Source organism: Helianthus annuus, chromosome 3, assembly GCF_002127325.2.
Source record: "Helianthus annuus cultivar XRQ/B chromosome 3, HanXRQr2.0-SUNRISE, whole genome shotgun sequence".
Classification (NCBI taxonomy): domain Eukaryota; kingdom Viridiplantae; phylum Streptophyta; class Magnoliopsida; order Asterales; family Asteraceae; genus Helianthus; species Helianthus annuus.
This window is the reverse complement of record NC_035435.2, coordinates 64,793,618-64,811,124: the sequence shown is the minus strand read 5'-3', so window position 1 is coordinate 64,811,124 and position 17,507 is coordinate 64,793,618. Positions and strand designations below refer to the sequence as shown.

General features: G+C 38.4%; 1 protein-coding gene across 1 annotated transcript; it reads right to left on the bottom strand.

The window, feature by feature from the left end:
• Positions 1–15,446: 15,446 nt before the first annotated feature.
• On the bottom strand, positions 15,447–16,860 carry LOC110931842 (nucleolin 2-like). The gene is made up of 2 exons (XM_022175215.2): positions 16,530–16,860; positions 15,447–16,441 (listed from the first exon to the last, which is right to left on the bottom strand). The coding sequence occupies exons 1-2, from the start codon at positions 16,858–16,860 to the stop codon at positions 15,447–15,449; spliced, it is 1,326 nt and encodes a 441-aa protein (XP_022030907.2).
• Between the last annotated feature and the right edge of the window lie 647 nt (positions 16,861–17,507).

Below are 17,507 nucleotides of genomic sequence, written 5' to 3'. Positions count from 1 at the left end.
CAATGTACTAAGTATGCAATAAATGAACATACATAGCATGTGATGTAAAACAATGTACTAAGTATGCAACAAATGAACATACATAGCATGTGATGTAAAACAATGTACTAAGTATGCAATAAATGAACATACATAGCAAAAACATGGATAAAATCATGTACTATATGTGTACTATTGAACATAGCAAGTAGGTGTTATGAAATCATGAAAAGCATCAAAGTAACAAGTAGGCACATGTGTTTCACCCCAAAATGTTTGAAAAACAGTAAAAGAGGGGACTATGTACTCACATAATCACCTTGAAAACATTTAAAAAGAGGGGGGGTCTATGTACTCACTTGAGATTGCTCAATAGTCTTTGGGTAACAACCAAGCAATGCTACAAAGATCACGGATTCAAATGGCACATAATATAGGTAACTACGGTAATAAACGGACCTAAATCGGAGGATCGGATAGAATGTGGTTTCGTAAACCAAATGAGTATAGGAACTCATGTAATATGGTTTAACAAAGCCTACATTTTAAAACGGAACCTATCCTAAGTGCTTACGACCCATTACGACCCGTTTAGGTAGCTTACACTACTTTAACGCGTCGTTCGAGTAAAACGCGTTCGGACCGCCTAACTAGTCCTATGACAAGTATATATATCCCTTAATATGTTAAATAGTGTTGCCTAATCAGTTTAGGTGTCAAAATTTATGTTACATATGCTTAAAAGGAAATTTGGCGTAAAAAGGGCATTTTGGTCATTTTTCCTAAGGCATATAATCTCCTATCATACAACTAAGTAGACTAAGTGACCATAATGTATAATCTCGGAAGGTTATTCCTTATGTAACTATGGTCACAAAATGTGTTTGGTCGGATCCTAATGATCGACCAAACGGGTCGGGTTCGAAGTCTAAGCGGTTGTTTAGACCGCTTATCTTACGACCCTATATAAGCACTAAACTAAAAGTGACGAGTTAAACATGTTAAAACATGTTTAACTAAGTTAGAAAACAAGTTTGATATCAAAACAAAGTGTTTTGATACCCAAAGATAGTTTCGTGGCAAAATACGCATAAACACATATTTTGACCGAAACTATGACTCATCACTACGCCTAAACAACGTGGTAATCAGTAGGTATAGTCACAAGGGACTATAACCATCGTGATTACGCCCACGTTGCAAAGTTCAAACGAACTTTGTGTTGACCAAAGACTGGTCAAAGCAGAAAGTCAAACATTGTTTGACTTTCATGCTTAAAAATGCATAAAAGCATGAAAGAAGCTTACAAGAGGTCCAAGCAATGAAGATAGAACAAGAAAACCAGAAGATTAGGACCTTCAACCAGAAGGGATAGTCCCAATTTGTCTAGAAATGAGTGAGAGAAATTCTGATTTGTGCAAGTGTGAAGTGAAATGGGGGTGGGTTTATATAGGATTTCCAAAACCGTTAGGATCGTTCCTCGTTTTTTAAGCTTCAATCTTGGCCCTCCATGTGTACCCACTATTTTACAATACTAGGGGAGTCCAAAACCAGCTCCAAGTATTGCAAAAGTTGCATAAAAACCCCTGAAAATCAAGCCAGTTGCTGAAAATTGTTCTACTGAAAAAGGGTGCTCTTGCGCCACGCGCCAAGAGCACTTGGGTCTGGCGCGTGGCATGAGGGAGCCTGTTTTTGCAAAAGTTTCATTTTTGGCAGAACAGGTCCCTGCATGCTATAAAGTTGATTTTTGACACGTTTAAGGCCTGTTAAGCCATTTTTAAGGCTCTATAATGAGGCCAAAGTGTAGGGGACATGAAATATGCCTGAAAATATGTCGGATGTCGGTTCGTTTGGTGGTACAGTCACGATATTCGGTTAATTACGACGAAACACGAACGGACGCGAAAAATGATCCAAATTACACGACGTCTGGAATTTTAGCATGCCAATCACTTAATTAAAATATTTTAATGATTACAAAAATTTTTGGATGTTCGGATATGTTCAGAACGTAAGATATGCGCGTAAATGCAAACTTATGCACTTTTTGACGCTTTTAGTCCCTGATTGACCAATAAGTTTATTTTAGCATACCGAATCCCTAAAAGCCTATTTATAAGATATCTAAAGGATATTTATGGTATGTTTAGCTTATGATCAAGTTCCGGAATGTTCGTTACTATACAAATCGGCATAGTTTCGCTGTTTGACGCAAATAGTCCCTGTAAGCGAATAAACTTGATTTTGGCATACCAAACCCTTTAAAACTTATTTCTAATAAAGGTTACTTAAGGTATGTTAAGCATATGTTGATGTTCCAAAGTGTTTGTCGCGTTAAACTGATTACGTTTACGCATCAGTTTGCGTATAACTTTCCAGAAAACGATATAGAGTTTGAAATTGAACAAAAATCAAAACGTGCAAAATGTCAAACATAAATAAACAAACATAGGGGTCAAATCACATTGTTTTATTGATAATTGAACTGATTAGAGTTTATACAATGATTACAAGCACAGATGACACAATCTCCCCTACTTTAGGAAATTTCGTCCAGAAATTTATTTAAAGGAAACTTGTGAGAAAAGATGTGGATATTTCGCCTTCATTTGATCTTCACGTTCCGAAGTAAACTCTGGTCCACGTTTAGATTCCCAATGAACTTTGACCAATGGAATGCGCTTGCGTTTAAGCCACTTGACTTCACGATCCATGATTTCCACAGGTTTCTCAATAAAATGCATCGTGTCATCAACACGAATTTCATCAAGTGGTATGTGGCGGTTCTCATAAGCTAAACACTTCTTGAGATTTGACACGTGAAAGGTTAGATGAGCATTTCCAACTTCAGGAGGTAACTCAAGTCTGTAGGCTACCTTACCGATTCTTTCGACGATCTTGAATGGTCTAACATATCTAGGTGAAAGTTTTCTTGTCTTTCCAAATCTGATCACACCTTTCCAAGGTGAGACGTTAAGTAATACGCGATCACCGACTTGAAATTCCAAGGGCTTGTGTTGTCGGTCCACGTAACTCTTTTGACGGCTTCTAGCTGTCTGAAGGTTATCGCGAACTTTCTTAACCTTATCTGTTGTCTCTAGAATAAGGTCAGGTCCAGTAAGCTGAGCCTCACCGATCTCATTCCAGCAGACTGGTGAACAACATTTTCGACCATAGAGAGCCTCGAAAGGAGCCATGTTGATGCTGGAGTGATAACTATTGTCGTAGGAGAATTCAATTAACAGAAGATACGAATCCCAACTACCACCAAAATCGATCACACAGGCTCTAAGCATATCCTCTAAAGTCTGGATTGTTCTTTCAGTTTGGCCATTTGATTGTGGATGATAAGCTGTGCTCAAATTGAGTTGGGTTCCCATAGCAGATTGCATGGTCCTCCAAAAATGAGACGAGAATCGAGCATCTCTGTCAGAAATAATGTTCAAAGGAACACCATGTCTAGATAGAATTTCATCCACATAAATTTTAGCATGCTTGTCAGCAGATAGATCCTCACGGATCGGCAAGAAATGTGCTGACTTTGTAAGACGATCAACAACTACCCAGATGGCATCATGACCTCTCTTAGTGCGCGGAAGTTTGGTAATAAGATCCATAGCAATGTTTTCCCATTTCTAAACTGGAATCTCTGGTTGCTCCAATAAACCAGAAGGATGTTGATGTTCAGCCTTAACCTTAAGATAAGTAAGGCATTTTGATACATATAAGGCAATGTCTTTCTTCATACCAGGCCACCAATACTGAGTACGAAGATCCTTATTCATTTTATCTGCACCAGGATGAATAGATTAACGAGACTTATGAGCTTCATCCATAAGCAAGGTGCGAAGATTGTCTTGACTTGGGACCCACAAACGATCCATGAAATAATACGATCCATTGTCCTTTAGCTCAAGATTAGGCTTAATGTGATAGGGTAATTCCTTACCCATCATGTCTTGTGAAACACAAGTATGTTGAGCCTGAGAAATGTGGGTTTGGATATTAGATCGAACTTTCACACAGTGAAGCTTGACACGTTCCTTACGACTTAATGCGTCAGCCACGACATTCGCCTTACCAGGATGGTAGCGAATTTTGCAATCATAGTCGTTTAGAAGTTCAACCCATCATTGTTTGTTTCATGTCGAGTTCTTTCTGATTGAAGATGTGATGAAGACTCTTGTGGTCAGTGAAAACCACACATTTTGTACCATACAAATAGTGTCTCCAGATCTTGAGAGCGAATACAACTGCACCTAACTCAAGATCATGAGTGGTGTAGTTCTTCTCGTGTACCTTCAACTGCCTTGATGAATAAGCTATGACTTTGTTCCTTTGCATTAGAACACAGCCAAGACCCAAATTTGATGCATCACAATACACGACGAAATCATCATTTCCCTCAGGCAAAGATAGAATTGGTGCATCACAAAGCTTCTACTTCAAGGTCTGAAATGCTTCTTCTTGCTTGGATCCCCATTCGAAGGGTTTGTTCTTCTGAGTTAGCGAAGTTAGGGGAACTGCAATCTTTGAGAAGTTTTCGATGAAGCGGCGGTAATAACCCGCGAGACCAAGAAATGAACGAACTTCAGTTGGAGTAGTAGGTGTATCCCAATCCTTAATCGCACTGATCTTGGCGGAATCTACATGAATTCCTTGTTCGTTAACAATATGGCCCAAAAATTGAACTTCCTTAAGCCAAAATTCGCACTTGGAGAATTTGGCGAAGAGTTGTTCTTTCTTCAGGAGTTCCATAGTAAGACGAAGATGTTGTTCATGGTCAGCTCATGTCTTAGAATAAATCAAAATGTCATCAATGAAAACGATGATGAACTTGTCCAAATAAGGCTTACAGACCCTATTCATTAAGTCCATGAAAACAGCAGGAGCATTAGTCAAACCAAATGGCATAACAGTGAACTCATAATGCCCATATCAAGTGCGGAATGCAGTCTTGGGAATATCTTCCTCGAGCACTCGAAGTTGATGATACCCAGAACGTAGATCAATCTTTGAAAAGCAAGTAGCACCCTGTAAATGATCAAAGAGATCATCAATGCGAGGTAGGGGATATCAATTCTTGATGGTTAGCTTGTTAAGCTCACGATAATCGATACACATCCTGAAAGATCCATTTTCTTCTTGACAAAAAGAATGGGAGCACCCCAAGGTGAAAAGCTAGGACGAATAAAACCTTTGTCAAAAAGCTCCTGAAGCTGCTTAGACAACTCTTGCATCTCAGACGGTGCAAGACGATATGGAGATCTGGCAATAGGATTTGCACCAGGTACAAGATCAATACGGAACTCGAGTTGGCGTGCTGGGGGTAAACCAGGTAATTCTTTAGGAAAAACTTCAGAATAATCCCGAACAACAGGGATATCTTGAATAGACTTACCTTTGCCTTTATCTGCTACGACATGTGCCAAGAAGGCCACATAGTTCTTTCAACGATACTTTTGAGCTTGAGTACAAGACATGAGCTTGAGGCTACTAGCAGGTTTCTCACCACGAACCTCTAAGATCTTACCAGACGAAAGAGGCACACGAACAATCTTCTCAAAACAAACTACCTCTGCGTGATGCTTGGCTAACCAATCCATTCCCACTATGATGTCGAAACTTCCAAGTTGCATCGGTGTGAGGTCGATAGGAAAAAGATGGTTATTAAGGTTCAGCTGGCAATTTTCGAAGAACATAATCGAGAACCACAGGATCACCACTAGCAATTTCTACTGTCAAAGGCTTTCCTAGTTTCGTTCTAGACATGCGAAGCAATGGCTCAAAAGACAACGACACAAAACTCTTATCGCACCCGAATCAAAAAGAACAGAAGCGGACTGATTGTTAACAAAGAACGTACCGTTTACCACCTCGTTGTCTGCCCGCGCCTCATTAGCATTCATATTGAAGACTCGACCTAAAGCCTGAGCCTGATTCTGATTTGCGTTGGCCAGTCTTGGATACTGGTTTCTGTAGTGGGTCAGATCCTCACAGTTATAGCAAGAACCAGGCGGGTAGTGAGGTCGTGCAGCTTGAGCCTGTTGTTAAGCAGGAGGCTGAGCAGCTTGCTGAGCTGGGTTCTGAGCTGCTTGATTCTGATTAGCAGGAAGACGGCATGTGGCAGCGAGATGACTGGATCTTCCACAATTAGTACAATGATGACACTAGATGTGCGGTTGATGATGACCGTTACACGTGTTGCACAGAGGTGCATTGCCAAGGTATGGTTTCTTGGCAAGTGGTTGCGCAGGCTGATTTGGAGCAACTTGATTGGCCTGTGCAGTAACGGCGAAGTTTTGGGAAGCCTTGCGCTTCCTAGACTTCTTAGTAGACCCATATTTCTTGCCCTTCTTGTTCTCACCCTTATCAGATGTTTGTTTCTTATACTTGTCACCCTTCCTATGAAGCTTACCCTTTCTGATCTGCGACTCAGTCAAAGTCGCAACTAACTCGATTGCCTGACGAACTGTGGTAGGGTTACTACCAGTAACGATGTCTTGTATGGAGTCAGGTAAACCATCAATATACCTCTTGATAGCTTTCTCGATTGGGGTAACCATTGTAGGACAAAGTAGGCTTAGCTCCTCATACCTGTCAGTGTACGCACGGTGTTCTCCACTATCCTGCTTCAAGTCATCAAACTCCCTTTCCAACGCCCTCTGTTCATGACGAGGACAGAATTCCCTCATCATAAGAGCCCTATGCTCAGCCCAAGTCTGTGCTAAAGCAACCTTAGCACCACGGTCTCTCATAACCCCATTCTACCAAGTAAGAGCCCTCTTTTGAAAAACATTGGAAGCAACTCGACTTTGTGATTATCAGGACACAGAACATGACGAAACGTACTCTTAATGCTCTCGAACCACTGTAGGAGCCCGGTTGCTCCTTCAGAACCACTAAACTTGAGAGGTTTAGCCGAATTGAAACTCTTGAAGTTGCATGGAGCATTTTGGTTATTGTTGGCTTGGTTAACTTGAGCAATAATGTCTAGGAGTACAACAGCCATTTGCTGCGCAATAATGGCTGCCATTTCGACATTAGGTGGCGGATTTTCACATCGAGGAGGCATTCTAAAAGAAGAAACATGAGAGAAAACGAGTGAGATGATTAGATGAAAAGAATGAGATGATACAAAAATTGACAAAAGCAAAGATCGTGGTCATTCTTCCATATCACAAAGCAAACAAATGACACACAGTGACAAATCAAAGTAAATGGGTCAAAAATAATGTATTGCGAAGACATGCTCGCCTATATGTGAACACTCACCCCAAGAGTTCCCAGGTAAGAGTGACTGGTCCGATTATGTGGATTTGTATGAACACTCTAGCGTTAGATAGAAAACTCAGGGTACAGGCATTCATTCTTCCAGTTTGCACGTGTTCACATTATTTAGACCCAAAACTTAACGAGATTTTGAAAACTTGGAAGGCACAAGGCCAAAAGAATCATTCAAAAACGGATGATTAAATTTTCAAAATCATTCTGAAAAATTGAAGGGTTCAAAACCTTATAACAAATTATTTAAAAACAGATTATTGATTTTCAAAAACCGTTTCAGAAAATTGTGTTCTCGTTTTGGTAATCACCTAAAGATAGGTGACGGTAGTGTTTTAAGATCTAAACACAAGCTAACTTGTGTTAGGGTCCTAGAAAAGTTATAGTCTGGGTCAAAGCATTACTAATAACCTAATTCCCTATAACCATTGGCTCTGATACCAACTCTTCTGTCACACCCCGACAGCGTAAAACAACGAAACCGCGGCGGAAACGTCGGGGAGTGTTATAACAGAATTATTGTTTCACAACCATGGTATTTAAAGTTATGTTTTATTTATAAACAAAAGGATTACATTTTCTTTAAGCGAAAGAACAAGAGTACATAACGTAATTAAACTAGTTCTAGCTTTGTTTTATGTCACTAAGGCACAAGTCCGCCTAAGTGTTTCTTGATCTCCTATGCAACAGCTCCTGAAAACACACGTGAAAATAGGTTTGTCAGCATAAAAATGCTTGTGAGATACATAGGTTTTGTTAAAATAGGATTCATGACTCAAGTTTAAAGAAATGTTTAATAAAAATTAGTCATGAATCTGGTTAAGTGTTTTATTTTATAAATTATACGAAAATGTGATAAGAAATCAGATTATATAAAAGAAAGGTGTATGGTTAATTAAATAACCAAGTAAAATGAGTTGTGTAACATAAACTGTTTGTAAAACAATGTCTTATGAAAGTAGGTTATTTGTATAAAATGTAATATCTGGTTAAGTGTTTTATTTTATAAATCATACGAAAATGTGATAAGAAATCAGATTATATAAAAGAAAGGTGTGTGGTTAATTAAATAACCAAGTAAAATGAGTTGTGTAACATAAACTGTTTATAAAATAATGTCTTATGAAAGTAGGTTATTTGTATAAAATGTAATATGTCTACATTGAAATGGTTTAAATAACGCTACGATATGTAATGTCATACAAGCACTTATATATAGGAAGTACCAGCGGCGTATCCACCATGCTTTTATCATATTATACACGCCTCGTTACTTAAATCACTTACCCAAACAAACCACCAAAATTGTCTTGTTTAAACCAATTGTCAAATGTTATTGTGTAAACCATGTCTATTGTCAAATGTAAATCATGTAATGTGTAAACAAATGTCAAAAATGTTCATGTGTAAACAATGTCTATTGTCAAATGTAAATCATGTAATGTGTAACCAAATGTCATGTATGGCAGGTGAAATATATCAACTAAACCATAGGTAAAATGCACAAAACAAGGTTTTGAAATAAATCATAGTTTAATTCAAAGTTATGCTTTGTAAAATAACTGCATGCTATACTTATACAAACATCTATGTGGTATTGTGAAAATGCATACATTCAAGCCTTGCAACTATGGCGATAAACCCTTAAACAAATTAAAGGTTTATCTGAATCATATATATTGGATTCAGTCATTCCTTCCATCCAAACCAACCTAGGATTTCAAGAACGGGAGTTGTCAATTCCTATAGTACCATTACTTACTACCAAGCGACGTAGCTAATGTTAATGAATGTATTTTTGTCCCATTTAAACAAACCAAATTTCATACCAAAATGTAAGCATATTATGTAAAACAATGTACTAAGTATGCAACAAATGAACATACATAGCATGTGATGTAAAACAATATACTAAGTATGCAATAAATGAACATACATAGCATGTGATGTAAAACAATGTACTAAGTATGCAACAAATGAACATACATAGCATGTGATGTAAAACAATGTACTAAGTATGCAATAAATGAACATACATAGCAAAAACATGGATAAAATCATGTACTATACGTGTACTATTGAACATAGCAAGTAGGTGTTATGAAATCATGAAAAGCACGAAAGTAACAAGTAGGCACATGTCTTTCACCCCAAAATGTTTGAAAAACAGTAAAAGAGAGGACTATATACTCACATAATCACCTTGAAAACATTTAAAAATATGGGGGGTCTATGTACTCACTTGAGATTGCTCAATAGTCTTTGGATAACAACCAAGTAATGCTAGAAAGATCACGGATTCAAACGGCACCTAATATAGGTAACTACGTTAATAAACGGACCTAAATCGGAGGATCGGATAGAATGTGGTTTCGTAAACCAAATGAGTATAGGAACTCATGTAATATGGTTTAACATAGCCTACATTTTAAAACGGAACTTATCCTAAGTGCTTACGACCCATTACGACCCGTTTAGGTAGCTTACGCTACTTTAACGCGTCGTTCTGGTAAAACGCGTTTGGAACGCCTAACTAGTCCTATGACAAGTATTATATGCCTTAACATGTTTAATAGTGTTGCCTAATCAGTTTAGATGTCAAAATTTATGTTACATATGCTTAAAATGAAATTTGGCGTAAAAAGGGCATTTTGGTCATTTTTCCTAAGGCATATAATCTCCTATCATACAACTAAGTAGACTAAGTGACCATAAAGTATAATCTCGGAAGGTTATTCCTTATGCAACTATGGTCACAAAATGTGTTTGGTCGGATCCTAATGATCGACCAAACGGGTCGGGTTTGAAAGTCTAAGCGGTTGTTTAGACCGCTTATCTTACGACCCTATATAAGCACTAAACTAAAAGTGACGAGTTAAACATGTTAACACATGTTTAACTAAGTTAGAAAACAAGTTTGATATCAAAACAACGTGTTTTGATACCCAAACTTAGTTTCGTGGCAAAATACGTATAAACACGTATTTTGACTGAAACTATGACTCATCACTACGCCTAAACAACGTGGTAATCAGTAGGTATAGTCACAAGGGACTATAACCATAGTGATTACGCCCACGTTGCAAAGTTTAAACGAACTTTGTGTTGACCAAAGACTGGTCAAAGTAGAAAGTCAAAAATTGTTTGACTTTCATGCTTAAAAACGCATAAAAGCATGAAAGAAGCTTACAAGAGGTCCAAGCAATGAAGATAGAACAAGAAAACCAAAACATTAGGACCTTCAACCAGAAGGGATAGTCCCAATTTGTCCAGAAATGAGAGAAATTCTGATTTGTGCAAGTGTGAAGTGAAATGGGGGTGGGTTTATATAGGATTTCCAAAACCGTTAGGATCGTTCCTCGATTTTTGAGCTTCAATCTTGGCCCTCCATGTGTACCCACTGTTTTACAATACTAGGGGAGTCCAAAACCAAATCCAAGTATTGCAAAAATTGCATAAAAACCCCTGAAAATCAACCCAGTTGCTGAAAATTGTTCTGCTGAAAAAGGGCGCTCTCACGCCACGCGCCAAGAGCACTTGGGTCTGGCGCGTGGCATAAGGGAGCCTGTTTTTGCAAAAGTTTCATTTTTGGCAGAACAGGTCCCTGCATGCTATAAAGTTGATTTTTGACACGTTTAAGGCCTGTTAAGCCATTTTTAAGGCTCTATAATGATGCCAAAGTGTAGGGGACATGAAATATGCTTGAAAATATGTCGGATGTCGGTTCGTTTGGTCGTACGGTCATGATATTCGGTTAATTACGACGAAACACGAACGCATGCGAAAAACGATCCAAATTACACGATGTCTGGAATTTTAGCATGCCAATCACTTAAATAAAATATTTTAATGATTACAAAAATTTTTGGATGTCCGAATATGTTCAGAACGTAAGATATGCGCGTAAATGCAAACTTATGCACTTTTTGACGCTTTTAGTCCCTGATTGACCAATAAGTTTTTTTTAGTATACCGAATCCCTCAAAGCCTATTTCTAAGCTATGTAAAGGATGTTAGGGTATGTGTAGCTTATGATCAAGTTCCGGAATGTTCGTTACTATAGAATCGGCATAGTTTCGTTGTTTGACGCAAATAGTCCCTGTAAGCGAACAAACTTGATTTTGCCATACCAAACCCTTTAAAACTTATTTCTAAGTTATGTAATGGTTATTTAAGGTATGTTAAGCATATGTTGATGTTCCGGAGTGTTTGTCGCGTTAAACTAATTACGTTTACACATCAGTTTGCGTATAACTTTCCAGAAAACGATATAGAGTTTGAAATTGAACAAAACTCAAAACGTGCAAAATGTTAAACATAAATAAACAAACATAGGGGTCATATCACATTGTTTTATTGATAATTGAACTGATTAGAGTTTATACAATGATTACAAGCACATATATCACACTGGAAGAGGAAGAACAGGGAAGATATGGTGTCGGTATGTGAGATGAACAATAATTAAGATGGAGGCATTTATATGAAATCCGAATAAAGGAGTGGATGATCCAAATCAAACTGATCCAACTCGGAGTTTATTCAGATCCCGTTTCTACTGAATTTATATGTGTATTTAGAAATTTAGAATGGTTTCCCTCCCAAACTCACAAAACACCTCAACCATAGGTTGCCACATCATCAAAAAGCTCCAAAATCACATGCCACAAACCCAAATCCATCTCATTTATGCATATATATATATATATATATAGATTATTTATGGGTTTGTCTTCAAACTATGTCCAAATAGAGCAAAGATGAATGAGATATCAAAGCTTGAAGTTGTATGTTTGGAACAAACAAAGATGAATAAAATGGACTAGTTTTGTCAACTTTGTGACAACTCGTATTTCAGAACATATCTTTGTGCTTGATGTAAATTGTATGAACATTATGTGACTAATTGATATGTTGATTTTAATGGAATGATTGTGAATTGAATGTTACATGTTATGTGTGATTGTCTTATAAGTATAAGCGTATAATAAACCTCGATCGCACAACACTAGTCCAATCGCACAAGCTCTTTTGGTCCACACTCCTTGTACTCGAATTCAAGGGTAGCCCATGATGGGTTCGGCCCACCCTATACACGCATAACCTCATGAGGAGGGTGTATACTCCTCATTATTTGCAAAACACTTAACACACACAAAACCCTACCCTTTCTTTCTCTCCTCTCTAAACCGACGGCAACATCTCCCCTCCTCTCGAAGCGTTCTTATGCAGATTGACCCACCGGTTAGTATCTTACTATTGATTGTATGTTAGATGATGTTGTTGTTGGTCCCTCGGATGGGATCTTCTTGTTCGAAAACGTAGTTGAATCGTAAGTGATTAATGCGCGGAATTCATGTAATCACATAGCAGATATACAAAGACAACATTCTACTCTGAATCACCGTCTGATATTCTATTGAATGATGTGAAAGTGTACAGGAACCAGAAAGAACTCAGACTTACAAAAGGTAGCTAGAAAGTGAAAGTGTCAAAAGGTTCTAAATAAACTGACCGAACAGCTATTTATAGGCAAGGACAGAATAAGAGAGTGCTGGCCGATCGGCTGGGCTAGCCGACCGGCTAACAATGCTAACCGATCGAGCAGCCTACTTGATCGGCCGGGCTGTCCGATCGGCTGGGCTAGCCGATCGGCTGGAAGCATTAGCACTTAATAAAAACTTCACCGTATCCTGTCCTGCTTTACATACAAACATACAAAACATATACACAACTATACAAAATATGACTACATGTTGACAGAAGCTACAAACGTTATTGCACTAACAGACTCCCCCTCGGATGTAGCTGCAGTCCCTTCCAACATAGTCTTTATTTCCTCCTGTTGCGTCTCCTTTCTTTAGCCTTTTGCCTTCTTTGTTCTGCTTTTTCTTCTAACATTCTTCTTCTTTTATGTCTGCCCTCAGTTATCCACCATTTTCTATACTCTGGGTCGCCATCACGCTTTCTATCCCATTTCGGTATCTTGTTCTCTTCAGATTCGATTGGTGTCTGATCAGTAGGCGGCACAAACCCCATTCTTCTTTTTCCCAGCTCAGCAGCTCTTTTAGCTATCGCTTCAGATCTTTGACTTCGCTTGTAAACTTTTAAGAACTCATCAATTTCAAAATCTCTCCATTTCGACTTCCAGTATCTTCCTGAATTGATTTCTTTGGCGAAGCAAACATCTACTACTCCTTGATATTGCATAGCTATCTCTTTGTCTTTCTTATCATAAACTATCTTGTTAACAAACAAGCAGTCTATGTCTTTCTTTGAACAGTTCACCAACCACATAGGATCCAAGATACAAATATTTCGAGATTCTCCTGTGGACTTGTCATACAAAGAGATTACTGCCTCAGCTCTAGATGGATTGCATAGCCAGGCTTGACATAGATCATGAAAGTCTTGTTCAATGGCTCTAAGCGGCATATTCTTCAAACACCTGGGAGGCTTTACATCCAAAGTAATATCTTTTTCTCCGTTCTCCAGGTAAGTAACAATTTGCTTTAGGAAATGTGGCTTCCAATCTGGATAATGATTCACAGCTTGTTGTTTGATATAGTTCCACAATTTCTGATCATGCTCACGCACTTCTGGACCGTAGTAATACTGTTTAATGTCCTTTGTTACCACCAATGTATCTACGTCCCACCAAGGTAAAGTAGCAATATCAGCTAAGAACTCAAAATATTGAACTCCCTGCTCCCGTCTGATAGCATAAACTTTAAGATCTTCTAAGTATCCCCAAGACAAGATGTCTCCCCAAGAAAGATCTTTGTTATGTGTGAAAAATTGAAGCGCCCTGAGAGTTTTTCTTTCCTTCGGCATGTTCTTGAACCACTTCTTTCTTTCTTCTACAGGAATCTCTCTTGGAACTGGTTCAGGAATATCTTCAGTAGAAATCTTTTCTACAATCTTTCTCCTGATCTCATCTTCATTTTTATCTTTAAACAGCTCTGCAAGCGATGGAAATGCCGCATCTTCCCCTTCATAATGAAAATCATATCTATCTTCCTCTGAATCTGAGGAACTTTCAACAATCACATCGTCATAATGATCTGCTTCATGGGGATATCTAGGTTCAAAATCCTTTGCAGGGGACTGAGGAATTTCATCTTCAATGTCGAACTTGAACTTTCCATCTTCTAACCCCAATTCCTCAAGCATTTCAGCCCTTGTTCTTGTAATCTCTACCTCTCCTTGTTGTTGAACATTCAAATAAAAGATGGTAGGATTTGAGAGAAGTACCTGATAAACAGGTTGCTTTCCAGATGATGATGCTTCATTCTGATCTTCATCCTCCTGTTCATTGATTTCGTTGTTCATCAACTCATCCACCTTTTCTTGAACATCTGGATCTCTGATTAATAATCCAGAAGCACCTTGATCATTGTCATCATCGTCTTTATCATCTTTATTATCTTTATCAGACTTGTCATTAGATTTATCTTCATCTTCCTCATCTTCATCCTCCTCATCTTCATCTCCGAACATCTCTATATCAGATTCTTCATCCACAATCTCACCACGAGCTATTCTTCCCTTCCTTTTTCGATCAAGAAACTTTAACAACTTTGCTACTTCTTTTGAATTGTATGGCACAGGGTAAGCATCACCAATTAGCACAAATTTGTCTGTCTTCCACTCAAGTAGTAGAACTTCCATGGCCTTTCTTTTTCTCTGAATAACTTTAACCCATCGAAGAATATTTTCAACATCAAGAAGCTCGATAGGCTCACCAACAATTAAGAATTCTGGATCATGAGGCTCTTCAGCTTCAACCATCTCCTGATCATCTTCAACTTGTTCTTGAATTTCAACGACTTCAATCATTTCAACATCAGGTTGTGAAGAAGAACCACCAGCATCAAGTTGACTCGAAGATCCATCAACTACTTCAACTTCTTCAACCACACCTTTATTCTTTTGGTTTGATTCTTCAGCTACACGACGTTCTCGCTCCATTCTTCTTTCATTTGCCTTTATTACATCAATTTCATCGAATGCAGCATGAATATTCATCTTTAGATGGTTTTCAACTACAGCAACCAGCATCTGAAGTTGTTGATCTTTCATCACTTTGTCAGCTTTCATAGCTTCTATCTCCAACTTCATAGCCTTCATCTCATTCGAAGAAGCTTCACTCATTTCACTGAGAAGTTGATTAAGCGACTGGTTCACATCTTGACATTTAGTGTAGATATCTCGAGTGTTAACAGTTCAAACATTTTAGAACTATCATCGACACCATCCTTCATTTTGTTCATTCTTGCTTCTTTTTCTGCCAGCGCTGCAACTATTTTATCATGTGCTATCATCAAATCTTCAACTTGTTTTCTCAGCATATCACGTTCCACCTCAGCTTTGCCTTTTTCTTTCTCCAACTTGTTGACTCTTTGAATTAGCTCTTTGACAACTTTATCATTGAACATATCGCTTTCTCCTGGAAGATCTTCTGAGAAAATACCAGTAGTAGGACCAATATTATCAAAATCAAAATTGAAATCTTCTTCTTTCTGATGTGATGAACCAGGAATATCTTGTTGATCAGATTTAGGAGTGGCAGCTTTGAAGCCTGTGATCTCGACATAATCGTCATCACCTGTCTTCTCTTCTGTTCCAACAACTAGAACTTCTTTTGTTTTTGCCTCTGGTTCTTTTGGAATATCAACACTTGGAGACTTTTCTTTCTGCACATGTTGAACTTTCTTTCCTTCGTTATCCTTTTGTGACTCAGCTCCTGATTTCTTTGATTTGACATTTCTTGGAATTACACCAACTGGAGCTGCCTTTCGTTTCTTTCTTTGCTTCTTTGACTTTTCAGGATCATACGGAGAATCTTCTTCATCTGATCCCTTTTGTTTCTTTGAAGGTCTTTTCTTCAATTGAGCTTTTCCTCTACCAAGAGTTTCAGGAATTAGTTCAGACTCAGATTGAGTAGCTTCAGAATCTCCATCACTTGAACCACTTTGATCTTTTGTTTCTGGTTCAACCCTTGTAACCTTTTCAGCATGAACACTTGTTCCCTGAGCTTGTTGTGCTGCAATCTCTTCGTTCTTTTTCAAATAACTTTCCAAAGTTTGCTTTAACAACTCAGTACCTTGTTCAATCACCACAGATGGCTCTACAACTGTCTCATCAACTAGCTTCTGCTGCAGCTCTTCAGAAGACCCTACAAGACAAGCATAGACAAACAGAATTAGTAACATTTTTAAACTCTATATGATCTAATTGTCTTAATGCTCCCCCTTTCACTATACCCTTTTCTCCATCTTTAGGAATAACAACCGCAGGAGATGACTTAGGTGTCCTTTTCCTTTTTCCATCTCTAACGAACCACCACCTAGTCTTTTTCTCAACCATCTCATTCATCTTTGTGTCTTCATTGTCAGAATTACTATCGTCATGCCTCCACTTATCGTTTTCAAGAGCAACATATTCTTTATCTTTTAATTTGCAAATCATCTGCTTGGTTTTTGCATCCTTATCTTTTGTAATTCTACCAATTGTGACCTTATTTACAATGCTCATCTCCATCACATCCTCAAAGTCCTTCGGAAGATCTTTGATTTTATCATTTAAAATCATCATGATGAATCTAGGATACATGATGTATTTGTCTCCTCCAGCTTGGCAATTTTCTGTCACACCCCCCAAAATCCCACCTGCGGAGTACTACCGCTTGGAGGCGTGACTGACCAGGATCCAGCCACCAATCATACTGAATAAGCATATTAGCAGTTATAAAAGTTAACCAATACGATTGGTGTTTCAAAACAGACAAGTTAAGTTGCAAGCGGAAGCATAAGTTTAAAGTTATAACATAAGTTCAAAAGTTCCAAGTTTAACATAGTACGCAGCAATCCGTGTCCCACAACGACCCACCTCCATGCAAGCTCCAGTTGAGTACCTATGGTCCTGCAAAGCATGTAGTAACGAGTCAACAACTAGTTGAGTGAGTTCACGGTTGGGTGTTTGTTTTAGTTATTCGAAAACAGTTTCCTTTACTGGCATCCTGCCGTGGGGGTTACCCCATAGTTTAAAAAACGTGACATGTTCATTCCCAGTTACTCCGGCACTCCGGCCGTGGGGGCTACCCCATGTTAGTTATCAGGCATTTCGGCCGTGGGGGCTACCCCATGCGTACACTAGACTCGTTACCATATCGACTGCTGACTGTAGTCATGTTTATGTGCCCTGAAAAACATCAATGTCTATCATCATTGACGTGCCCCAGA

Coding starts and splice junctions, on each gene's coding strand:
- LOC110931842 (XM_022175215.2), bottom strand. CDS start 16,860: ATGATGATTTTAAATGATAAAATCAAAGATCTTCCGAAGGACTTTGAG. Junction 16,442..16,529: donor TCCTAAAGATGGAGAAAAGG/GTATAGTGAAAG, acceptor CTTGTCTTGTAG/GGTCTTCTGAAGAGCTGCAG.